The following is a 26,934-nucleotide window of genomic DNA, read 5'->3' on the forward strand; positions in this document are numbered from 1 at the left end:
TTCCCCCCTCCCCTGGCTACGGGCCTTGTGATGAGCTCTTGGCTTCATTAATCAAGAGACTGATGAAAATATTTTCCCCAGCCCATTTGAACAAATAGGATTTTTTTTCCCCTTTTAGCTCTTTAAGTTGTCGTTGGTTCAGAAATTGTAAATAAAGAGTACTATTCAAAGCCATAGGGGCGTTATCTATGTTGTACAGTATATATGAGTTAACGCCCTTCTGGCTCAAAACAATAGAGTAGAATCTAGGCAAATCACCGTTTCGTAGAAAAGATTCAATCGTACGTATAGGAGGACATAATGATCGCATCTCTTTGAGAGATTATACGACATGCGCCCTCTTTCGGGAGCTACACTTTTGTCAACAATGGGCTTCCGGCTTCCCCAGCTGATCTGCCGATTTTAGCGATACAAATGTTGAATGTAGGTCAAGCTTCATTTACAATATAGTTTCTTCTCAATTATTTAATTTATGATTTATATCTGATGCAATGACATGCTCTGAAGTTGGAATAATTTCCCTGTTGTGCTTACCGACTAATATTACAATGTATAAGAAATGTCCAGTCACGATGAGGCGGGATGTTGCGGATTCTACACGGGAGCTTGTCGGCCTGGAACGGTCGAGGACGAGGGACGGACCTTGGCTCCTAGCTCTAGAGTCGTGCTGGCATTAAACAAAAAATAAAATAAATTAATATTTAATTATATTCTACCACTGGTCGCCGACAGCAACCAGTCAGCTGAATTTTCTTAAGCCTGTAGAGTTAATGATATTATTAATATTTATATATTTATTTATATCCAACTCTAGACTGTTTCAGTATTTGGTCAAATATTTCCCTCCAAAACTGAAGTGGATTCTAAATTAAACTTACCAGTTTAAACTATAGTTTTTCTAAGTCTAACTTGTCTAACGTTATATCTACTCTAATTCGCTAGTCCGAAAAATCAGTTTATTCCATTTGTGGATATGTCCTGCTGAGACTTGACGTCTGGCTTCAATGATTTCATCTCCCTTGGACATTTATAGAGGAAAGTGGTAAAACTTAAAGTCTAAAGATCTCCAAAGACAAATATCCTAGCAGACAGACTTTTTCTATTCCCTAACCTAAGGCTAAGCCTAGACTAATTTATGTAGTTAATAGTTATGTTAATGTACCACCAGGGTTCTCATTTATATGATGGATACAAACGGCTATTCCTGGGAACGGACTAGATTGAATTAAATTCAGGACAGGTTTAAATATCGATCCACTTGTCGAGATCTTGATTGGGTGTGCAACTGATTTATGCTGATCCCCTTCTTTACTGCCTATTTCTGGCAAGGCTAACCCTGATGAAGAGAAAATCTATGATCTATTGGAACTATTGGTCAGCGAAATGGTTTATGGCCTTCATTGTCAAAAAGTGTGTTTTCCTTACCATCACAAGGAAAAGAACACTAATACAGCATGACTACCAGATTTCCAACGAGATAATACCCAGGATAGACAAGTACAAGTATCTCAGGGTAACTGTAACCAAGGACCATCGATGGAATACACATTGTCAACTCCTACTGAACAAGGCCAGCAAAACCCTTGGGTTGCTGCGGAGAACCCTGTCACCATGCACCAAGGATGTGAAGTCAAGAGCGTACACAGCTCTGGTTGGACCGCAGCTAGAGTATGGCGCTGAAGTCTGGAATCCTCACACTTCTGGTGCTGCCGAAGGTCTGGAAAGGGTACAGGAAACAGCTGCTCGTTTTGTCTTCTGCGACTACTGAAGATCAACGTCAGCTACAGGGCTTGTTTCCCAGCTGGGATGGGATAAACTGCACACACGTCGTCTTCTAGCAAAAAGCACCATGCTCTTTAAAATACATCACCAGCTACATGTAGTCAACATTTGTCTTCCTCACCTCATAACCAAAGCTCCATACTGTACATCAGCAGAAGAGACCACACACTCAAGCTCTCTGTTCCTGAGGCAACAATAGACTCCTACAAGTACTCATTTTACCCCCGCACCATTTGCATCTGGAATCAACTACCATTCACTGCAGTTACTGCCCCAACAGTTGCTGCTTTCCAGATGACTGCCCTCCCTGTCATCAGAGGGTTGGAACCTCCTGTAGGTTCCAGAATGCTGTAAACCATATAGCAGCATGAATTTTTACTTGCACATAACTGTTTTACTGTATAAAGAAATTGTACACTCTTTTGTTGTCTGCACCTTCACCTGCTGTCACAACACATCCCATCCCAGTATAGCTTGGAAAAGCTGCTTCAGGGATTACCTCATCAAGTATCAAGTATTGAAGTTAGATTTTAAGAATAGACTAGAAAAATACTGGTCTAAAAACCATGATCTTGTCTATGACTAGTATGAGCCTGTATAAGCTGATACTGCAAGTTTGCTCACACTTTATTTAATTTGAAATGACAATGATAATGTACAACCACTACCCCAGGTGGTAAAGAATCTGAATTGGCATGGAGTCGCTTTGGTAGTGCGCGTGTGACCAGGGAGTCGGTATGACTGATACCTAAGCAAAGGCACAGAAAAATGCTTGGAGGACCCCCCCCCCCCTCCCCAGCTGTATTTCCAACCAACAAGAGCCCTGATAAGGGCTGCTTTTGTGTGCGATTCGTTTTCAACAATGTATCATCAAAAGTGGAAAACTTGCATAATTCTAAACAAAGATTAGTAAGATTTAAAATAATCCACATTTGTGATTGTTTTGCAATATCAATTGCTTTTATACAAGTAATATATGATGATCTTGCTGTGGCTACATTTTTGAAAGCATTTCCTTTGTTGCAAACAATAAGTCAGGCATATATCGCATACACTGTCAGCAACTACATGTCAATTTCTTTCAAATAATGTTGGTAAAATTGTAACATGATGTAATCTCATGTTTACCGGTACTCCTTTTACATTTTTAAAATTTATAAATATGACTATATATGCTAGTCTTGATGTTTTATACTTTTCTCTACCAAAATGGATGAATTGATGCTTGAATAAATTGGTTATAATTTAAACAGCATCTAATTTACATTCTAAATCAATCTTCTTTTTTCAAATATTGATTTTATCAAATGGAGAAAATAATTTGGTCTCAAATCTTATTTTTTTTTCTCCACAGGTTTAGGCATCTTCTAGCGCATAATTTCATGTGGCTGAAGTGAAGGTGACCTTGTAAAACTCTCCACAGCAACCAAGGTAAGGACAGTGTACTGTCATTTAAATGGTAACAATGTTATGCAGAGGTGTGTCCCAGGGGCACTGCCCCTAAAATAATCAAGGACTGAAGATGTGGTATTAGATAAGAATTTGAGTGAGAGGTTGTTGTTATCATTATCATTATTGTTATTATTTTTTATTATCATTGTTAATATTATTATTATCATTATTATTGTTATTATCATTGTTATCATAATCATCATCATCATCATCATCATCATCAACATCAACATCAACATCATCATCATCATCAATACTTTTTTTCCTCATTACTACTCCTATTACTTGAGGACTGAAGATCAAAAATTGAAATAATTAAGCATCTATCCATCTATTTCCTATAACAGATATATCCATGTGGAAGATTAATGTGATATGTGAACAATCACTGTTTGTTTACCATGTTAAGAAATAGGAATCCAGTAATCCACTAATGGGAAATTATTATGATCATTAAAAAAAAGTAATCTTAATTTGTTTTTTTCTTAATGGAAATTTCTTCAAGGCACCCTGAGGATGTAAGATAGCACCTTAAACTATGGTATGGTTATCATGACCAATTACCATTTACATTGGACATGGCCTTTGTGCAATTTGATAGTCTCACTGCACAAGTAATGAATATTCATGATTCACTGGGTGACCTAAAGCATAGCAGGCCATCTACAGACCATAATTTGTCAGTCGAGTGGGACGTCATGGAAAGGGATACCCTCAAAATACCAGTCTTTGCTCCTGTCGTAATGGTCGCTGCATGGTCAATAGAGTGTGGTGTGGAATCTCAGAAGTATGGATGATTGCTATTGAGACAATTCTTCATTTGAAACCAGGCAGTAATGTAAAGATTACATGTTTGTTCAAGGGATTTTTAAAATATTATTTCTTACATGGTTGTAGGAAAGTTTTCATGTATTTCCTCAGAGATGTTTTTGTCTAGAACTACATTGCTCTTCCCCCCTCATTATGAAGGAGTGTGGGGGGGGGGGGGGTAGGGGGCATTTCCACCATGTGGATGTCAATTTATAGCTAAATTTTCAACAAATTTAATTCTGTATTTATTTTGAATATTTTTGCAGTTTGTTTGGTAAAACTGTTTTTGTGAGTGTACATGTGAACTTATTATAATGGTACATGTATTTGTTTGTTAAATTTCAGAAAATGAAACTTAGGAATAACATAGTATTGATAAGAGAAAAAAAGTTTTGATTTTTATTAAATTTTGATTTCATGAATTGATTATTCATTGTGATTAGTACGGTAAGCGGGATCTTGGGTTATATATAAAGATAATAAATGAAAGATGATTTAAAGAAATGTTCACTCTATATTCACACAATGATTTTTCCTTTGCTCTACTTCACTTTGGTAGCATATTCTAGCATTTATGTCATTAAGTATTACCCTGCAAAATGTGTTGCTGGCTGTCAAGTTGTCAACTAACATTTTTGTAAAGCATTGTGGAATGACAAATTGACAAAGGTGTGTCCAAAATTGCTGTTAAAAAATAAAAAAAATTTATTTATTTTAAAGATAATTTGTCTTTTCTTACCATCAACTGATCCCATTTCTTTTTGTGTCTCTGTGTCATCTTCACTCATAGAAAGTTCGACATGTAATTGCCAAATTTCCTCAAATTTTACATGAATACATTAAAACTTTATAACACAGATGGGGGAAACAAATGAACCCCTGCCCCCCCCCCCCCCCAAAAAAAAAAACACCAACATTTTTTAATTTTTTTTTACCCAACTTGTTTTTGTTGTTGTTTTTTTCTTCCCGGTTTTATCCCAATTTTCCCCTTATTTTCTCTATTCTTCCCTATTTTTCCATATTATTTCCAAATTTTTCTTACTCAAAAGGGGGGGGGGGAATGTTGTTAGATGCCATTCACCCCCCCCCCCGAATGCTCTTCTTTTTCTTTACTCAAGGAGGGCGTGGTTGAGGGGGAAAAAAAAACACCCTTTTTTAGTGTTCACTATCACCCCTGTATGAGACAGTCTAGTCGATTCATAGACTTTCCACCAGAAGTACATGTAACATATATGTCCAAAATATATTTCTTTCTTTTTTGTGTTCATTTTGAGAGTGTCACCATCCAGATTCCATATGTGGTGTTCTAAACTTTGAAAAACTTATAACATAAGTGGGTAATGTGTACATAGCGCTTTGCATATTAGCCCACTGTACATAAATATATAGCTGACAAAGACACCATTTCAACGCTTTTTCTGGACGCAGGTGCGTAGCCAGTCATGTTAGGAGTGACCCCCCCCCCCCCAAGTAGCCACCCATCAGCACATGCGATTCCTATTGAGTGAAAATGGATGACCTCTCTGACCGAATCCCACGGTCGTAAGTTGTCTTCACAAACACTTAAACCTACACGTAAATTTCTGGGACGTAGGCCATGAGAAGATAATTATCTGTAATAAGCCATTTTCGTAATGTCATCAAATTCGTTGTGCAAATCTGTGTTAAGTGCCTTGTTACAAACAAATTATTTTATTAAAATGTGACAAAAAATTGTATTTTTAATAGTCAGAATGCAAATTAGGTGTTGTTAGGTAGGGCAAGGCATACTGTTTGAATTTGTCCTACCTAGCAACAACTATAATGTATGCAATTTGAATTCCTGATTACAGAGATACATTTATTTGTAACAGGTGAATGAAATAATTTGCCACAAGGTGTTTCACTAAGGCATAAATGCATAAATTTTGTTACATTATGAAAATAACCTACTGTACTCTTTACTCTGAGGCTCTTAATCATGATTTGGGGTTATTTTATATATGTTTAAGGACACTAATACACATACTCTTTGATATCTGTTACATTTTTTTTTTTATTTGAACCCACCCTAAAAGAAGTATGGAGGTACCTTTCATGTAGACTACTACATGTACCTGTACTACATAAATGTCTTGTTTTACAGGTTAAAAAACCTCCCACTTTCTATTATAGGAGTGATAAGGTATTTTATACAAAAATGTGGTGATTTGTTTCTTTTTTCATTAGGCCAATTAAAGACTATAGGATAATACTTTGGTTCTCATCAGGATTTTTTTTTAAAGGATAAAGGTGTCCCATGTTATTTGATATTTGATATTCCTATATACTAGACACTGCACATTTAATTTGAATTAAATTTATTCACAACTTTCATTAAAAAAAACACATGCAAATTCAAAGAATACCATGCAATATTTCTTTCAAATATGGATAATTAAGACAATAAAATGTAAAATACACTGACAGAAATTACACATTGCTTAGATCATCAAAAACTTATAGGTAGATGTTTCTACACTAACTACAAAAACTAACACAAAAAAGAGACAAAAAATAATACAATGGTAATTTCAAAGAGAACATTAGAGAACACATGATTAGGGGTCAGTTCTGATACAAGTTTTGATAATGAAATTTCACCTTTCCATTCAAAGTGCCCCAAAATAATCATTGCAAGTACCCCCCCCCCAAAAAAAAAAAAAAAAAATAAAAAAAATTAAAAAAAATTGTGTATTATTAATGATATCTTTTTATTAAATTCTCTAGAGACATTCCTTCGAGGTCGGTCATTATTTTTATATGTCTTATGTATTTGTTACCTACTTTCGAGTGTAATCCACCCAAAATTAGCTATTACTTGTATAGTGATTACATATACCAGTATATATGGAAGTTAAATACCACAGTGGAATAGCACCTTTTTTGATTTGTTATTTTCTTTATGTCAGATAAAATATCTGTGTTGTGTACTGTTCAATGTAATATGTTTTCTTATGAGCCTTTAAAAAAGAATGAATATGATGAGGACTTAATATAAACATCTTGAGTGAGAGGGAGGGAAGTAGGGAGGGAGGGACGGAGAAAGAAAAGGAAACAGTGAGAGATAGAGAGAGAGAGAGGGAGAGGGAGAGGGAGAGGGAGAGGGAGAGGGAGAGAGAGAGAGAGAGAGAGAGAGAGATTAGCTGTTACTTGTATAGTGATGATATACATATGGATTTTTTATTTATTTTAATTGCACCAGTTAAATACCACAGTGGAATAGCACCTTGTTTTATTTGTAAATATGATTTTCTTGATGTCAGAGAGCATTTAAAAAAGAAATATGATGACGACTTATTATACCGGTAAATATCTTGAATGAGGGGGCAGGGAGGGAGGGAGGGAGAAATAAACAGAAATAGTGAGAGAGAGAGAGAGAGAGAGAGAGAGAGAGGAGACTTGATTGCAAATGTTATGACAAAGCTTTGGAATAGACTAGTAGTGGACGTTATGCATTAATTAATTTACACACTTGAGATGGAGCCCTAGCTCACACTGTTCTGTGTGAATCGACCAGAGTGTGAATGAGATGAGCTAGCTGCACTACGCATTTCCTCCGAGGCAGAGGGGAAATTTGTTCAGACGATCCCTACTTCCTGCTCAGGCTCCCTGCTACCGAGTGACAATTATGCTAATGAGCTGAGCTCTACTGCGCTGCGCACAAGCACAGGCCCCATGAGCAATCAATTACCGGGCTCGGGAAGAAGAGGTGCACTACTGCACTCTGGGTAACTGCATTACGGCAGGGGAAATAGCCTTGTCAACGCTGTGTGTACACAGCGCACTGCCCTTCATCCCTTTTTACTCTCTCACACACAGAACAGAGAAGAGCTTGCGATTCCGCTGTCTTGATCGCAAGCCAATTTCGTCTTCTAAATCCTCGTTCGCCGCCATATTGTGTGCGTGCTGAGCCTATGTAGGCACACACGAAGCGAACGATGGTTTGTATATACATGTATATTAAGTATACATAATAATCATCGTCGTTTGCTGTTTTTCGCTCGTTGGATCACTATTATCTTTTGATTTGTTTAATTTGGATTCTCTAAGCAGTGTTGGAGACAGGGCTTGGAAGATGTTTTGGATTAATAATCATCATTTTAGTGAGAGAATCACTTCGTAGAGTGGAATACCGATGTCGCCAGAGTGGGAAAGCCGTGTTTTGTTTGGTCGAGTTCTTTCGTCGTCATTGTGCTTATATCTGTGTAAGTATATCACTTCTAACATTATATATGCTTCTTTCTATTCATGGAGATTTAATATACTTGTTTACTTATTTTTGCTATCAAAAGTGAAAATATAGGATATATATGTAACAAGCAATATTGCTTCTTGATGTTCAAGTTTCTTAGATATATGAGAATATATACAATATATCATTCTTTCTTATAGAAATAATGTTCATGTACATTATATATATGATATTGCACTTACATGCTTTCATTCAATAGACTTGCCTATGCAATTCAAAATTCATATATCTCCTCTTGTAATTTTGAAAGGTATATATGTAGCATGGAAACTATATGTGCTGTATGCTTCCAAATATGACACTATTCATGATAATAGTTTTGAATAAGCCTATGTTTATTGTAAGAATTGTAACAATGTAATGGACCTTCAGCAGTTGCTTAATATCTACTATGGATTTAGGCTTTAATACTGGTATACATTAGGCTCCTGTATACAATGACATGCACAGCGACACACTGGGCAAATTGATGGGGCAGACATGTTAGGTATGCAAGGTATGTGCACATCATGACTGTATACTCACACAGAGCTAGACAGATTGTAAGCATCATGACAGGGGCTGCAGCCTGGAGAAGGGGGAATATTGACATTAAACATGGACATTATATCCTTCTACAGTAGTTGTAATAGACATACGTGATTGATTTGGCAGTCAGATTTATATTGGCTTATTCCAAGATATATTGTTTTTTAGTAATGAATTATGAAAATATCTGTTATGCAAGTATTGTTGATTATTTGATTGTTTCAAATAATTCATTTTTTATTGAATTAGGAAATGATGACAATTTGTATATAAATACATGTAGTAATGCCGAAATGCAGAAATACGGTACATGATAAACTATCGTTACTACAGTAATTTTAGTACAACAATTACAACGACTACTACAGTAACTACTACTGCTGCTACTACTTCATGTACTACCACCACCACTACTAGTACTACTATTACTACTACTACTACTACTATCACTACTACTACTACTACTACTACTACTACTACTACTACTACTACTACTATTGCTATTGCTACTTCTACTACTACTACTACTGCTACTACTACTTGTACTACTATTACTACTATACTGCTGCTACTACTACTACTACTACTACTACTACTAATAATAATAATACTCCTACTACTACTACTACTACGACAACGACGACGACGACTACTACTACTACTACTACTACTACTGCTACTGCTATTTCTACTGGTCCTATGATTATTACTTCTACTTACTACTATTACGACAACAACAACAACAACAACTACATTTACATCTTTTACTGTATAAAAGAAACAAAAGTTTTGTCTTAAAAACCCTTATAAAGTAGCAATGTACATTTATGTGTACAACCAAAATATTTTATTGCATAACCATGTAAATTATGATAATATTTATGATAATAACAATTTGTATGAGTTGATAATGAAAACCTTAATTAAAGCATAAATGTACGGTGCACTGAGCCTAAGCTCTATCTGATATTATTTTTTGTACTGGCGGGAACAAACCTTTCAAAATTAATTGATTCTTAAAGAATCAGAAATGATACAGAATTGGTCATACACTTCATGCAAGAATGTGAATGAAAGGTCATAATGACCTCATTCTATATTTTTTCATGCATAAATAGGGCATCATTGCCCTGCATTAGAGTATCCCTACCTAGCATTGCCACGTAATAGGAAGAGCACCCTACTTACAGCTAAACTTAATTTGTACATCCTGCCCTACTACCTCTCGGTGTGTCTTCATTGTAAGGCTTGGAGTCTTGACGTGGAGGAGTGTGATGCATCTGTTCCGTGTTAATAAGCTGGATGTACACACTCATGTAGAAGGAGGGGGGGGGGGGAAGTCTGATAAAGATTTAGCTTTAGTATCATGCATCATGACAAATAACATTTTACAATTGTCACAATGAACTTTAACATACAATATCTAATTTTTCCTAGAAATTATCATGATGTATGATGTGTCCTAAAGCTCAATCTCTAACCTTTTAGGGTGTGATTACAACTACACAGTGTTTTTTAAAGGGTTTTCTAATGGGATGTCATGTCAAATATGATTGATGAAAACATTGAATTTTGCTTGGTGATCAATTGACTTATATTTGTATTTGTTTCTTTTTTTGCATTCCAGCTTTTTTATTGTCATCCTCATCTGTGTCTTTCTGTTGTGGTCGGTAACTGAGACGCCTCCACAAGGGGCTCCCTCATCCAGCGACATGCCATCAGGATCCTGGAACAACAAGGGTGTCAGCATCCAAAGCTCTGACTTCACCGATGCAGGATACGCCTACCAGTCCCTCTACCAGCCTGTTGTCAAGGCAACCCATCAGGAAAACCTCCATCTGCAGCAGCAACAGCAGCAGCAGCAGCAGAAGCAACAACAGCAGCAGAGTAGGGATGGATTCTCTCTGGAATCTCACCACTTTATGGACCTGTCGCAGGTCTTGAAAGAGGTAGAGGATGAGGGGGGTCTTATTCCATCCCCTGCGAGGCTGGCAGAGAGGAAGAGGAGACTCAGCGAGGATGAAGAATCCCCGTCTGAAGAGTACTCTGACACCCATGCATCAATCGAGCAATTGAAGAATGCCTATTCAATCAGCCTGGATAGCCTCAATGAGAACAATGTGGACATGTCCTGCAGAATCACACAGGATAGCTGTAGGATCGACTATGACAGCGACAAAACGCCCACTGTGGATAAGAGCTTCTGGTCAGAGTCTGACGATGACAGTCCGGTGGTGGAAGGAGAAGATTCCTTCTACTATGCAGATGCTGAAGGGAACAACTATCATCAGGTATCCACTGTCACTGGATCAGTATTAGAGACACCTACAAATCTGAACACCTTCATCAAGACCTGTGACCGGGACATTGAGAAGGAAATAAGGAATATCGGCGTTGTAACAGATGATTATGAATTAAACAATGAACTTGCGGAAGAGTTTGATGATGGAGCCAAGAGTTGTTCATCTCATGATGCAACAAGCTCTGCCTCATCAGAGAGTCTAAGATCTGCCTATTCCTTGCAGACACCTGCCTTGTCGTCCAGTCCAGAGAGTTATGAAATGCTGTATCACAGCTTTGAAGTGGCTACAATGCTGGACAGAGAGCGGGAAAAGAACGGTGTGGATATAAGTGACCCAGCAGAAGAAACGTTGCTGGATATTCTTAACAAGGCCTCACCCAAACTGCAGAGGATGAACTATCATAGAGCAGAGCAAGCTGGCAGTGAACATAGCAGTTCTGGAGAGTCTAGTCCTTCCTCTTTAACATCAGAATCTCCCCGAGACCACAATATTTGTGCAGATCGAAATGAGAGCAGTGAAAATGACCTTCGTCCACGCACCTTAGACTTTACAAACAACAAAGCCCATTCTGCAGAAGACCTCAGTTCTTTAAGCGTGATTACCTTCGCTCAAATCGCTCATCAGAGAAGGAAGCCAGAACCCAAGGAAGTCAGGAAAGAAAAGAACAATGCTCAAGAGAGCTTACTCCATTGGACAGAATTACTTTCTGTCAAGGGAGCAGCTTCTTCTGCCCAGGATATTCCTGGAGCAGGAGCTTCGTGCGACAGCCATGAACAGGTCTCCGATGCGCCCAGAAGACCACAGTCACTGCCCATCCAGCTGAGGCACCTTCAGAAGCCCACCATACGCCCTCACGCCACCCCACCGCACATACCCAATGGAGTGATCAGGACAATGAGTGCCCCTGAGGGTATCAACACAACGCACAGGACCTGTAGGTCTTGGGGAGACCATGATGAGGGTATGTTTCTCTTGGAATCCTAGGGGGTGTTTCACAAAGATCCTAAGTTGAACCTATCTCGAAGTTGGACTTAACAATTATGGAAAGCCGTTGGCATCTTTGAATTTTTTTTGTAAAAGCTATTTTATAAGGCATAAAATGTTGATTCAATCATTCATATTTTCTAGCATCATGGGAGATTTCATGTTCTTGATGTGGAATTTATGAAAAGTTTTAAAAATACTTAAATTTTTGCTTTTGAATATATTTCATTGTAAGGCTACAAATGGCCCTCCATAATCTTAAAGTCCAACTTAGAGTTAAGTTTGACTTAGAATCTTTGTGAAACACCCCCTTGACTAGTAAATGATCTTATCCCAAATCTACACGTTATTTTCTTTTATATAAAAAATTACTTAGTGTTACCACTCATTCAGATAAACTCAGTATTTTGTATATACATGTACCCCTGTCTAGAGCCTTTAAAGTGCATGTAGGTTCAAGAATACCCACTTACTGATTAAATTAACTGACCTTAAACATGCAGGGCATTGTGTTTTTAAGAGCCACAGGACTTATTTTGTTAAACTTGCATTCATCAACTTTCCTCACTTTTTATTTTCCTAGCTCTTAAACACTGTGCTCAAGTTTAATGTACTCTGAAGACCCTTTAACTTTTTAAGGACAATTTTCCGCTAGCATGTTTGTTTTGGCTGTTCCCAACACAATGACATGGACAAAAACCAGGGAGGCCAGTATTTTGACTTGCCAGGTTAACAGGAAGTCGGTGACTGACATCTGCTGTTGTTCTTCCTATCACTATGTCCTTTGTTTACTTCCTTAATATATTGACCTTCCAAAATTAAATCATTAAACTCCTGTTTTAATGGAAACCATGGCTCGTTATGTCATGACAGGATTTTGTAGCTGATGGTGTTAATGTAGGAAAAGCATTGTGAAAATCATACAGGTTTTTTTTTTTTTCTTCTAATTTTATATACATGCATCTGAGAGTTATGAGTATTTTTTAGAAATGATAGGACAACAACTGCAGCACATATCTATGTACGTGTATATACTTTCTTTTTTTCTTGTCCTCTTACCGAGGTGTTTTATTTCACATATTTCACATTTCATATATATTTACATCAATTTACATTTTAACATAATAAAAAAATGAAAAAATGAAAAAAAATTAAATAATGCTTACTTGACAGTGATATAGTATAGTATTAATGACTGCTTTGAGAGAAATAGTTGTTTTATTACGCTCAAGGGAAGGTTAGAATTGTGCTATTCCCCGAGGCTTGCCGAGGGGAATAGCCCAATTGTAACCTTCCCGAGAGCGTATGAAAACAACTATTTCTCGAATATTAAAGCAGTCATTAATACTTTTATATGCCGAAAAAAAATAGACTAAAAAATAAAAAATAAAAAATAATTTTCATTTTTGTCGAAGACGGGATTCGAACCCTTGCGTACAACAAAAGGTGTATCGAAAACCAACGCTTAGACCACTCGGCTATCGCGCGCCATTAACATGCTTGGCAGTTTTCTCCAATATATACATTAAAATGGATTGAAAACGGCTCCGCGTGAGGGATGCTTCGCAAAAGCTCCATGAAACGGACCCTTCTTTTACTTTTGCAATGCATATTGGCACGAACTTAGATCAAGATCTATCGGCAGATGTTGTTTTTTTGTTTTTGAGAGTTAATTTTCGTCTTCATGTCAACAATGCAAGATAAAATTGTCGGTAAGATCGATCGAGATTCAATTGTATTGAAATTGCCGACCAATTTTTCGCACACGTATGGTATCCTCCATCGCTCAAACCATTTTTTAACATGTAAACCTATGGGGTAACCATGGAGACTGACCTATTTTTTTAATAACCATGGTTATTAAAAATATTGAAATGTTTTATGCATGGTTACCGGGAATTTTACAGGAACAGTTGAAGTTTATGAATGCAATTCGACCAATCAGATGGCTGGATTTCTTAAGTGAGGTATATAATTGATATTACTTAGAATTGATTGAACTTTATCCTTCCTTGTCTTAGGCATTGGTGAGCTCTCTGAATCTGAGGTTGAAGATCTGTCCCCTGATCCAGTGAACGAGACCACTCCAGCAGACCCACCATCTCAAAAGCTCCTGCATCCCGAGCGAATAGAGTTTGGAGGTCAACTCCCACAAAGAAGACACAGAACTGCCACGTGGTGTGGATCCTTTGGGGCCATCAGGCGACCCTTACTCAGCAGCAGGGAGCACTTATCTGATACGGATAGCCTGGACTCCTGGCAGCCTCCCCAGCCTACCGATATCAATGCTAATGTTGCTAACAATGGAAGATCCTCTAGTGAACAGAGTGATGATGATGGTGTTTCCGCGCTGTATGATGCGCGAAGCATGCCACTCAATACATCCTTGTGTAGGAAGAACTTTTTATCGAGTCGGGAAAATGTGCAACGCTCGCGGAAGAGACACTATTGTAAAGATACTTATGCCGAGCGTATGCTGCAGCATGGTGGTGTGTTCATCAGTGGAACTGAAAACAAACCATTCTTGCTTCAGGACATCGACTCTAGTAGCAAAACCGGAGCAGCAGGTTCGACTGCGTCTAAGACACGCAGTCTGCCCAGGAACCTCGGGGTCACCAGGAGGCGTTCCGGGTCCAACAATGCCGGTAAAAGCCGTCCCAAGAGCATGGAAGGACTTCCCTCCTTCTCCTTAGGTCTGGATGACGGGAAGCTGGCGTCCTGGACGCGGGAATTCGCGACACTCAACAAATCAAAGTCCCAGGAAGAAGAGCTGAGTAACAGTTGGATTAATCCTCAAGATGATTTGTTGGACAAACCTGCTGTTCCTGGTGGAGTATCCGCAGTGCAGCAGGAGTGGAATGAATCGGACGAGGCAGACTATGCTTCTCTGAAATCTTCCCTTCTGGACAAAGCTCCAGACGAGGAGACCCAGGTGACCTGCGAGGAACTCCAGACCAGCAAGGAGGAATGCGAGATCTTCTCGTCCTCCCGACGCATCATCAGGATTGATAACGTCGCCAAGGATGCGGAAGTGAAATACATCAAACACCGCCCTCTCAAGCCCATCCATGTGGTAGACGCGGAGCATCATCGAAAGAAAGGTTGGAGTTCTGTTCTGTTCTTGTGGCATGCTTCACTGTTGCTTGGCCAGCATGATTTAAGTTTCTTGTTTGTATTCATCTGTCATTTAGAAAATCTTGACAAAATGTATTTGTAGACAAATTTATCATCTGCATGTTTAATTGTCATGTGTAGCATGTTTGACCCCTGTATAATTTATCCCATATTGCTGTTGTCATTGTTATGCAGTTCTTTATTTTCACTACTTAAATTCCAGTCATGTGTTCGAAAATCATTTTCATTTGACTGAATTATATTACTTGAAACACTTACATGTATGTTTCAATTCATGCCATTGCAACCGCATTTTCATATGTACAGTGAATATTGTTTGTATGCTTTGTATGATTTCTGTTAATGTTCTCTTTAATAGTGCATGAAAATAAAATTCTGAACATATGTGTTTCGTGTCATGTCATTCAATTCATTTTGTATGCTTCATGGTCAGCATGTCAATAAAATGTTTCATTAGTTAAACATGGGCAAAGTTGTCTAGGAAATACTTTTACATGCTCCATCAGTACAGAATTAATTAGCTTCCTGTATTTTATCTGTGTTGCTGACATAAACAAGGCTACATGTATCTAGTTTTTTGCTACGTAGTACTATTTTGGGCAGATTTTGTGTGATACAGCAGTTTTAGTGTCGATTTGAGTCATTTTTCCTTGACATGGACATGGGCTTTAGTGCTGTTTCTTGTCACAGTGGACAATATTCCTTTGAGGGTAGATATCATAATGAAGTTAATATCTAAACTAACTTCTGATTGACTACTGTCTGTACCTAATTAAATGTACAGGCTATCGAAGACTTCTGAGATTTTGCCTAACCTTTAACTTCCTTTGATACAAAAGGTCAATTTCTTAAAGTCAAGTCAAACAAGCACAAATACTTAGAAATTAAAAATATATTAAGATCATACAAAGAGCTTGACTGACTTTTTTTTTTTTAGGGGGGGGGGGGGAGTTGCATTGGGCACCAATAAGTTAGAAATTAACTGTGTATCCTGTAGATTTATATTGTTCTGGTTGATGTGTTTGCCTTCAAAATCCTCAACCCTAAAGAATGAATGACACCCCCCCCCATATTCATTTTTTGAAAATAACAATAAAACTCCTCTGAAGATATACTTTTTTGGTAGAGCAGGTAGAGCAGACATGAAATGTTTTTATATTTTGAACAAAATAGCAGGAGCCAGATGGGAATTGATTTCTCATGTTCAATGGTGTTATTTTGATTTGAGGAGTATTGTAGAGAATCATAACAATTTCCTCGCTGGAAAATTTGATTTACAAATATCTTTATTTTTGTGGATAAGGAGGGAATGAGTCAGGGTATTTCAGATAATATCTATAAGAACATTAACTTTTGATAGATTATTCACTGAAAATGCATCCACAGTGTAATGGGAGAACCGAAGAAGTCATTCTCCAAATGACAGGCTGCCAAATGATATTCTGCACGTTGGACAAAGGAAGTAGAGATTTAAACACTCTCTATCAGATCAATCGGACCCGGCCTTTGTCCAAGTCGATTGCTATGTCAGATAACTCTTATTGTGAACTTTAGTGCTCGATGTTATAACATGATCATTTAACTTGGTGCATCTATAGACAACAAAGGATGGGCTTATATTTTTTTTTAGAATCCCACTTACGATTTCTTGTTAACCCAACAAAGCAAATGCTTGTCTCGAAGCCAGCTGATCTAAAAATGGAAAGTTACCTCAGCAAGAGAGCAAACCGTCCCGCTGCGTGATTGGTTCGCTCGTAATTCAGAACATTAGGGTATGTCTCTGTTGCGATCAGTCAAAAGGGAGAGGGGGGAAAGAAGAGGCTACGCTTTGCTCTCTGCTTTGCATGGCTTTATGGCAGGCAGGAAAGAGTGGGGCATTAAGTTGCTTACTCATACGATAGTGAGTGAGGCCTACTGAAGGGGGGAAACAAGAAAAGATAATTTCATTGTGTGATATATAATGCGGCATCAAATTACTTTTACATGTTTTACTTCTAGAATAACACAATTAAGATGATAAATAATGAATACATTTGTGGTAAATTTAGTGGAAAATGATATGTTAGTTTGTATAATTGTACATGTCATTGGTTGACAGAGGAAAACAGCATACAAATTAGATATTGGTCATAGATTAAAGCTATCTTGCTACCGATAGTGAGTAGTGACTTTCTATATTTATTATAATGCTTAAGATGATAAATAATGAAAACATTTGTGGTAAATTTAGTGGAAAATGATATGTTAGTTTGTATAATTGTACATGTCATTGGTTGACAGAGGAAAACAGCATACAAATTAGATATTGGTCATAGATTAAAGCTATCTTGCTACCGATAGTGAGTGGCGACATTCTATATTTATTATAATGCTTTGACCTTTATGTCTGTAATTATCAGCCAATCATTGAGAATGGCATACAAGGCCATTCGTCATTAGGGGATAACTCTATAAAGATAGTAATTGAAAAACAATGAAAGGAGGTCAAAGATATGATAGAAATAAACAAAAATTATACAACCTGCGTATGTCAGTTTACTCATAAAATAAAGCCGACTAATTGAAAACATGAAGCTTACTAATGAAGTTTGTCAGATATGCATAGGTTATTTGTTTCATTTATGGAGATTGTACTTGGCCAAAGGTTATGTGTGTGTGTCTCAAATTGAAGCGTTAATTTTCCTTGCCTTGACATGTTTGTAAATAGAATTTGCTACATAATGATAATTACTCTTCATCCAGTTTCTAAAAGGAACAAATATTTACTGACCAAACTACTATGAATTTCACCATTATTGAGTAATTGGATGTAAAAAGGAATATCAAAACACATGAAATCAATCCAAGAAGTTGAGATTTTTTTTTAATCCCTTGAATTTCCACTTTGTTTCTTGATTTTTACTCAAGTACAATAATAAACAAAACGTTTATAAACAAATATGTAATCAAACTGATTTAGTAGGAACTAGACATTGCTTTTTGATTTAAGTGATTATGAAGAAGAGGTTAACATTTTGTTTCTATAAAAGTCTTGAAATTCGTAGACCTTGTCTAAATTATATCAACTATATCAATATCAAGGAAACATTTTTGTCTGGTATCTTTGTTTTATATCCAAATGGAAAAAAACTCTCTTTATAGAATCACATGACATCATGTAGACTGTTGGTATATTCTGAAACATAATAAATATATTTCATGTGAATAAACAACTGAAGGCTCTTGCTTCATGAATGAACAATAGACAACATGTTGCCTCATTTATACGAGTAAATGAGAGATAAAATCTTTGAATGAAAAATTGTTTTTGTGCCAACTCTGTAGATTCATCAGAGACAATCTACTGCAATTTGTTATCACATTAGCTCTCCAATCATTTGAATATCCATTATTTGCTAGGATACAATCCTTAAATTTTCATTCAGGTATGAATATATTTTAGTGAAAGGGGATGAAACAAACAAATATATTAGCATTCTTATCGTTTGAATATCCATTATTTGCTAGGATACAATCCTTAATTTTTTATTCAGGTATGAATATTATTTGAAGAAAGAGGGTGAAACAAACAAACATATGGTTTGCTTCATCGATAATTGGGATGGACTGAAAGCACTCTCTGTGTGTAGAGATAACTATCTGCTAATACAATACGCACATTTGTATGATCCCTAATGTATGCTGCCCCACACATGTGTACCATTCCAATGCCGGTGTAGAGAGCTCGTGAGCTAGATTGTGCGTATCTTTGACGTCAGTCCCTCGTTGTCGGACATGGCGTAGGTGTTCTTCTCCGTCTTATATCACCTCTTTCCTCTTTTCTCTCCTGTCACTCAGAAATTCCTATTCACAGGAAGGGAGTGTTTTCCTGTCATGAATTTCAATTATTTCCTTTATCTCTCCTGCTGTATACAGTCTTGGATCTATTCAGAGAGTATTCTTTTGTCCAAGATTAGAAAATCTCTAGAATAGAAGTTCTTTTTAAAGCTCTATTTCCATATAGATGGTAGTATTTGAATCAACAAAAACATGGCATATATCTTATTTTGTTCTTCATTTAGTAGAATGCGGTTCAAGTATCTGTAAAGATTGATAATACTGCCTTTTAGGATTATTTGTATTGTTAATTATTTACGTAGAATGCAGTTCAAGTATATTTAAAGATTGATGATACTGCCTTATAGGATTATTTATTTTGTTCTTCATTTAAGTAATAATAATAATTATCCTTGCTTATATAGCGCCTAACACTTACTTTATCAGAAGTCTCTAAGCGCTCTACAATAATGCAGCATAATTACCCTGGCTTAGCATCCTTAAAGATCTGCCTTTTATATCTTTCAAATCAAGAATGTAAAGAAAACAAAATCTGAACATTCTACTAATCCTTGCGTTAAACTTCATTTTATCAAAGACAAAGGTATATTAAGCAGTGTATGTGCCATTTTAGTTTTTACATCTACCACATTCTTGTGAAATACAGATAGAAACATGTGGCAGATATAGTTGCACATATGTCAAATTTGGCGTCGATTCAATCTCTCACGAGGAAGAAAAATAAACTTGACACAAAATCAAACAGAGTGCTAAATTGTCAGTATCCCTTATTCTGAGAATGGATCAAACCTCTGCAGATCAAATGGTAACCATTGAATGGTAACCATTACAAAAAAATAGAGGAAAGAAACACTAAGTCTGATGAGGAAGGAAGGAAGGAAGGATTTGGTTGAATTATCATTGATGTAAGGAAGTGATGTCTCATATTTGTCCCCGGTTCAACATTCACCTTTTCCTATTGGTTATAATGATTTCCCTTTTTGTTGTTGTTGACAAGATTGAAATTACTCATGAGGTTCAGGAATAACATTGTCATCGTTTTTAGCTTTAAGCGCTGACGAGTGTTGACTTTCGATAGCAGATCATTCCTGGTGATTGCAAACAGTTAAGTCTTTGTTTCAAGGTTGCTTCATTTGACGAATGATTGGAAATGAGTAGGATTAAAGTTCAAGAATAATATTGTCATAGTTTTTAACTTTAAACATCGACGAGTGTTGTCTTTACATAGCATTTTTATAATGTTCATTGTAATCTCATGTTTTATGTCAAACAATTGTAAAAAACTTGCAATTCAGCCTTTGGGCTGCAATGTGATTTTTTGAATAAATGAATCATTATATATTTTACCATTAGCCATTGCAGATGATGAGTTATATATTAGACTAGTGATTGACATGTATGATCCATCACTAGCTGCGGAATACTCTGGAATACAAAGAAACGATCCTGTAAATCTTGCTTTACAAATCTGAGTGGCCAATTGTAGTTAACTCAACTTATAATGATCAACAAAATGTTGAAATCTAAATAGATTTATTGCTTTGTATGGTTAAAGCTTTTGTAAACATTGAAGAAATTAGGCAAGTTCATGAGGGGTTTAAAAAGGAGGTGAACTTTTTCAGGAGCAGGAAAATTGGCGAATGTATCGCCCCTTACTAGCAGCAGAATACTCTGGAATACATAGAAACAGTCTTGTAAACCTTGCTTTACAAATCTGAGTGACCGATTGTGTAGTGAACTCATCTTATGATGATCAACACAATGTCCAAATCATATATAGGCCTATTTATTGCATTGTCTTTTGTAAACATTGAAGAAACTAGGCAAGTTCATGGGTGGGTTTAAAAGGAGGTGAAATAGATTTCATTGCTTTGTATGTTGAAATCTTTTGTAAACATTGAAGAAACTAGGCAAGTTCATGGGTGGGTTTAAAAGGAGGTGAAATAGATTTCATTGCTTTGTATGTTGAAATCTTTTGTAAAAATTGAAGAAACTAGGCAAGTTCATGGGTGGGTTTAAAAGGAGGTGAACTTTCTCAGGGGCAGGAAAGGTGGGGGACAGTAGCGCCCCTCCTGCAGACACGTCTGGGGTCGGTTCCAAGTTCACTTGCAGGAGGCAAGCAAGGGCTATATTAGGATGCTGCTACTATACTGCTGCTGGTTCATTCTGTTGAACAGACTGCAGTCTTTCGACAGGAAAACTTAATTGGTGTTGCCAATTTGACCCCCTTTGTCAAAGGATATGACTCAAGCTGTGTGCCTTATTTTGGGATTTGGCAGCAAGCTATAGTCCTATATTCAGAGTGTATGCTTTCATTTACTATATAATAGATTGATAATATGTCAAATCAAAAGTAGATGGGGGTCAGGGGGGGGGGGGAGATAGACGGATAAATGTGTATGTGCGGGGGTCCTTATGCAGAGTCATTACAGACAAAAAGGGAAAGGGAACCATTGTGAGGGACCATTTATGTTAGGAAAGGGAAATGGAGGAGATAAAGAATAGGAATGAGGTTGCACCATCACAAAAGATTAAAATTAATTTGGTCTTGCTAAAGAAGATAGAAACAGAGCCATGAAGATGGGGAAATTAGTTTCAACTTTCATTATCTATAACAAATTCAAAAGATTGATGAATGAAACTTCATAAAGAAAAAAAATAAACTGTAGATTTATTTGAGGTTAAACCAAAAGCAAAAGGGAAATAACATTTTTTGTCAATGTAAACAATTGTAAAAATGTTTGAAAATACTTGCTGTCTTCATTAGATGACGACTTAGTGGAACGTGATATAGATTGCATAAAAGCCAAATTCATCAGCGCAGAGCTACATAAAGAAATAACTTTGCTTTCTTTAAAATGAAAAATGAAGCTTTGTTTTAAAATAGTCTATAGTCCATTGGAAATAGAGTAGCATTGTGCATTCCAATTTGTAGCCGGTACAATTCTGTTTGCAGATCTCACTGTTATACAGTGAGAATACATTTCCTATTTCCCCAGATAACGTCACATTTGGTTGTAGCCGAGCATAGAGTTCAGAAACACACCTACAAAGTGTGAACATGCTTGCTGAGTAATGAGAAATTGAGTAAGCAAGAATAATTGGCTTTACTACCACTACTCATTATCCATGTCTCTACCCATTACAAGCTCTGTTTAATATTACGCAAAATATTGATCCGTCAAGAAATATGATGCATCATGAATGAAACATCTTTTTCTCACAAGTTTTTTTTTCCTCCATCTCCAGCACCATGTTTGAATAATAGAGGAACAAATTATCTGATCATGTTACTAATATGGCTCGATCCCTCTCCCGCTTTCCCTGTCATTATTCTTAAAGATGTACTCTTATTTCAGACTTTTGTTACTCAGCTTGACGGGTAGTAAATAAAGGCTTTGTGTGTGCGGCGTGACTCATCATTGCATTGCGTAGTAAACTGGCGTCCAATTTCATGGAGTTTTCTTCAGTTGTTTGTTCAGCAGGGCCACATTGCTGGGGAAGTGAGGGAGCATTATTTCCCCATCAAACTGCATTTTTTCTTTCCTGTAGGAAATTGTGTGAGATCCGCTCTAGTATCGGTACACCCTCGCAAACTGAAATTTTCTGTAGTACATTCGCTGCCTCTATCTGTCTCTTTTTTCCCTTTTTTTTGTGGGTCGGATCATCCAAGAAGACATGCTTGACTCTCCAACTGTTGCAAATTTATCTCACAAATGTAGATTATTTTCTTTTAACTGAAAATTGTATTACATAGATATCAGTACCATCTTTCATATACAAAGCCAAGAAGAACTCTGTTCATTTCTAAGATGAAATTATGTTTTTGGATGTCTTGAAATAATATTACGCTCCATATATTTTCCTCTCTGTAGCCATCAGTACATACATGTTTTTAGTACTTCTCTCAGACATAGTGACGTAATTGGGGAGATGTACATTATCATGTTGCCTGCCTGTCTAGGTTGTTACTGTCCATAATGAGCTAATATTTGCCAAGTGGAACATTTGAGAAGCTTAAAGCACTGAACTGGACATATGTATCATCTGTAAGAGTTGAGAGGACCTGGGAGTGGAGGAGGAAGGGATAGTGAAAGCATTGGAAATAAAATGGGTATTTTAATATTCCCTGATTGATGGTAACTTTGGATCATAATTGTTGATTCAGCGGATTAACCGTCCAACTGTGCTTGCTAATGGAGAGGCAAATAGAATCATCATAACATTAATATCATTATGTACTGCTAACAATTAACTTACATTTTTATAAAAATTCACGATTCAGGAGTTTCAGGTAGCAGATGGAACATAAAACAACTAAAGATTAACTCACATTGGTGACTAAGAGGAAGATGAATAAAACATAAAACCTATAGGATTAAATTTAGTTCGTGGAGTAGGAGAAATATAAAGTCCCCTCATTCTTTATACTATTTCATGATAATTGAAATAAGTCGTTTAGGGAATACAAAAATGCCATTATGCATGTAGCCTTACTAATATCTAGCCCAAATTTTCTTGGCGTCTTTGAAAAGAATTCAACTGTAATGGGATCATTTTTACACATTACCATCCTGCTGCTGCATAGCTTCTATCCATGGGCTGATAGGAAATGACATCTATTTTTAGGGGCAAGATTTGACGCTGATAGAAAGGGTCAGTGGCTTGTGATTTCCACAAATAGCGCAGGAGCAAGAAAACAAGTTTCAAGACAAAGACCTCAGGAAGATGTGAATTCACTTTCTCCATCATATGAGTCACTAAAAAACTCACTATCATGCTCATGTTTAGATGCAAGGTTTTCTAAAGAGCTGAAAGAGAAGATAATGGACATACAGTTTTCCTCACTGATTACCGCTACTCCCCCCTCCCCCAATTTTTTTTTTAAATACATGTAATACATAGCTCATTAATATCATTTTTTTTAGTCATATGGAGAAAAAAATGAGTCTGGGTTTCCATGCCAATTTATTTAAGAGCAAGGGTCTCTTGAAAAATAATATTATGTTTGTTGTATTCTATTATTAAACATTCTGATGCTACAGGAGATATGATCCAAGGTAATTTAAGCAAGAAAGAGATGCCATATTGCCAGCTTCTTGGAATCATTTTCATGACTATCATGATATGAATCGGACAGTCATATAGTGAAGAAATAAAGACTCCCGCCATTTGTCTCTTTTAGGGCAGAAATGCAACCAAATAATGTCAGTTAATCGACCGCAAAAACCTTCCCCCCTCTTTACCCTCCTCATAACAATATAAAAGATTGCGGTTCCTGAATACGGTTATTTGCTGTCTAATAAAGCAAAAATGTTTGCGGAGCAGTGACTGATGATATGTCGTGACTCACTTTATTTCCGCTTTGTGTTGCGCCAGATGAAGTCTCCGAGCATCTGCCTTCAAAGGAATACTCTGGGGCCTGCCGCCCTGGGCACAAATCTCCTTTGGCCTGTTTTCATCAGCTCGAGATTGCCAAATATCCTGATATTTGAACAATCCCGATGGCAAATTATCCAGTTAATTTGCTCCCTTCATCAGCCCGAAGTTGCAGGATATTTAGTTGATATAATCATCCCAAGATACCTTGGGCTAGTTTGCAAAATATCCTGCTATTTGTCCGGTGCGTCTTCACCAGCTCGAAGACTCGCACTATGCGCCAACGCTGAGCAAATATATCTCGGGATAATTTCTCTAGCTTGATTTTCAATTTTCGAGGTCAAGTCTTGAGCTGATTAAGACTCGACTTGTAACTACAAGATTATTTCCCAAATCAGAAATAGCGGGCTATTAATCTCGAGCTGATGAAAACAGACCTCTTTGGGTGAATTTTTTCCCCCTGCAAAATGCACTTGTTGAGATCATGTTTGCAAAGGATATTTGAGATGTGAAATTGCAATATAACCAATATAGCCCGAGGGTCATTGTTCTGATTTTTTCAATGAGGTGACACAATTTACTCTCGAACTTATGTAATTTTGGAAAGCGAGCAGATTTTCAAGGAAAACTGCATGTAGACCAAGAAAATTTGTCTGTCATTGGCTATTGAATTTAGTGTGCACAGTGCATGATTCATCGGTGGTTTGATTCTCATCCCATGGTTCACCATTTGTACTTTATACAGATATGTAGGCGTACTGAATATGCATTAAGAATCATAAGTTAACAGGAAAAATTATCAGTGTGTGTTTGTGTACGTGAGAGAGAGAGAGAGAGAGAGAGAGAGAGAGAGAGAGAGAGAGAGATGGGGGGGGGGGGGGGTTTAAGAAGAGGTAGTAAACCAGTAATTAATGTATAAGTATGTTTTTAGTGTTGTATATTAATGGATATACATAAAGTAGGCGACATTAATTTCTTTGTAATTACTAGCCAACTATGAAAATAGTAAACCATTGTAGACACAGGCAGTGTTTCTTTTCTTTTTTAATAGTAATTATACCATTTAATGAGATAATTAGTTGACTTTCCCTCTGGTGTGCAGTATAGAAGACCGCTGTAAGGGTGAGCCATTTTGCGTAATTGATACAATAATTGGCTGGGTGTGGTCAATATGAACGATGATTAATAGTTATTTTGAGAGGAAGGCTGGCTGTGTGCATGGGGTACTCTACTGCACCCATTACATGCAAAATTTACAATTAACAAAAGAATCTTTCAGCAGGGTCTTCAAATTTCTTTTGTTCTTATTAGGGGTACTCTTCATGGAACACTGTAAACACAATTTGTGATTTATGTTTTTGTTTTTGTTTTTTGGGTCAGTTATTTGCATCCTGTTAGCATGTGCATTATATATTTTTTCCCTTAATTTTTAATGCCATGAAGATTGCATTTAGTATATTTTAATTTGTTCCCATGGAAGTGCCTTGGGAGAAGGAGTAAATCTAATTCATACATTTCATATTTATTATCTCTGTATAGGATGCTTTTCAGAAACATAATTATATATATTTAATCTTTCTGAAAGGTCAAGAAGTAAAGCTTCTTTCATACTTTTTTTCACAATGTATAATACAAATTGAATATTTAATTTTTCTCTGTAGTTCTTGAGAGACTGTCCATCCTGCAGCCTCCATCAAGTGCCCCAGCAACGGGTGTCCAGCCACAGGACTGGCAGTCCTTCACGCATCCCACCGCTGCCACCAATCATCCATCTACCAGAGGACATCGCAGACAGAGGTCTGATGCCACTGCCAACACCACCACCTCTACCACAACCTCTATCACTTCCAACAGAAGCCAGTCTTTGATTAGAAGGGAAGGCTTCTGGGCATGGGCAACTGGCAGGCAACCTACCAGGACAAAGACAATGAGCGGCACGGAAACATCGGGAACGGCATCTGGCCACCAGCAGGTTGGAGCCTCTGGAGGAATGAGGAATCAAATAAGGTGAATGTTCAATGATGTCTTTCAGTTGGGTGATCTCTCTTTGATAGCAGCCTATCCAAGACTCCTCTATTTTGCCTCAATTGTTTATTGATGTAGAAACCAAAGGATAAATGTAGCACAAGGCAAATATTCCTGAGTCATTCTGTTAGCAATTATTAATGCATTCAATCTCTCGTACCCTCCATAACCTGCGTAAAAAACAGTATTGGAGCTGCACTTACTGCCTAGAGAAATGCAGGTGCGTTCATTCAGAAATATCCCTTTTGTCAGTTGAAAACCATTTAGCTCTCTAAAACCTGACCATTAGGGCACGTGTTGGATTTCATCTCATTTGCATTCAAGGGGTATCAAATTATGTGAAATATGAGTTCCAAGAAAGAGATTGGCATCTCTGTAAATTCATCCCAATATAGGAGGTCCTCACAATGCCAGTTTTATTTGTGT

The 26,934-nt window shown here is 37.0% G+C and overlaps 1 protein-coding gene across 1 annotated transcript; it reads left to right on the forward strand.

The window, feature by feature from the left end:
* The first annotated feature begins 331 nt into the window (after positions 1–331).
* LOC115918322 lies at positions 332–26,862 on the forward strand. Its single transcript, XM_030973392.1, has 6 exons — positions 332–423; positions 3,137–3,213; positions 8,119–8,270; positions 10,473–12,109; positions 14,154–15,233; positions 26,145–26,862. The coding sequence occupies exons 4-6, from the start codon at positions 10,558–10,560 to the stop codon at positions 26,492–26,494; spliced, it is 2,982 nt and encodes a 993-aa protein (XP_030829252.1). The 5' UTR covers positions 332–423; positions 3,137–3,213; positions 8,119–8,270; positions 10,473–10,557; the 3' UTR covers positions 26,495–26,862.
* Positions 26,863–26,934: the final 72 nt, after the last annotated feature.

This window comes from Strongylocentrotus purpuratus, unplaced genomic scaffold (assembly GCF_000002235.5).
Source record: "Strongylocentrotus purpuratus isolate Spur 01 unplaced genomic scaffold, Spur_5.0 spur5_scaffold_6, whole genome shotgun sequence".
NCBI lineage: Eukaryota > Metazoa > Echinodermata > Echinoidea > Camarodonta > Strongylocentrotidae > Strongylocentrotus > Strongylocentrotus purpuratus.

Bases quoted from the DNA above. Each gene is read 5' to 3' on its own strand.
- LOC115918322 (XM_030973392.1), top strand. From the start codon at position 10,558: ATGCCATCAGGATCCTGGAACAACAAGGGTGTCAGCATCCAAAGCTCT. The intron at 12,110-14,153 runs GTATGTTTCTCT...TCCTTGTCTTAG, and splicing joins TTGGGGAGACCATGATGAGG to GCATTGGTGAGCTCTCTGAA. The intron at 15,234-26,144 runs GTTGGAGTTCTG...TTTTCTCTGTAG, and splicing joins GGAGCATCATCGAAAGAAAG to TTCTTGAGAGACTGTCCATC.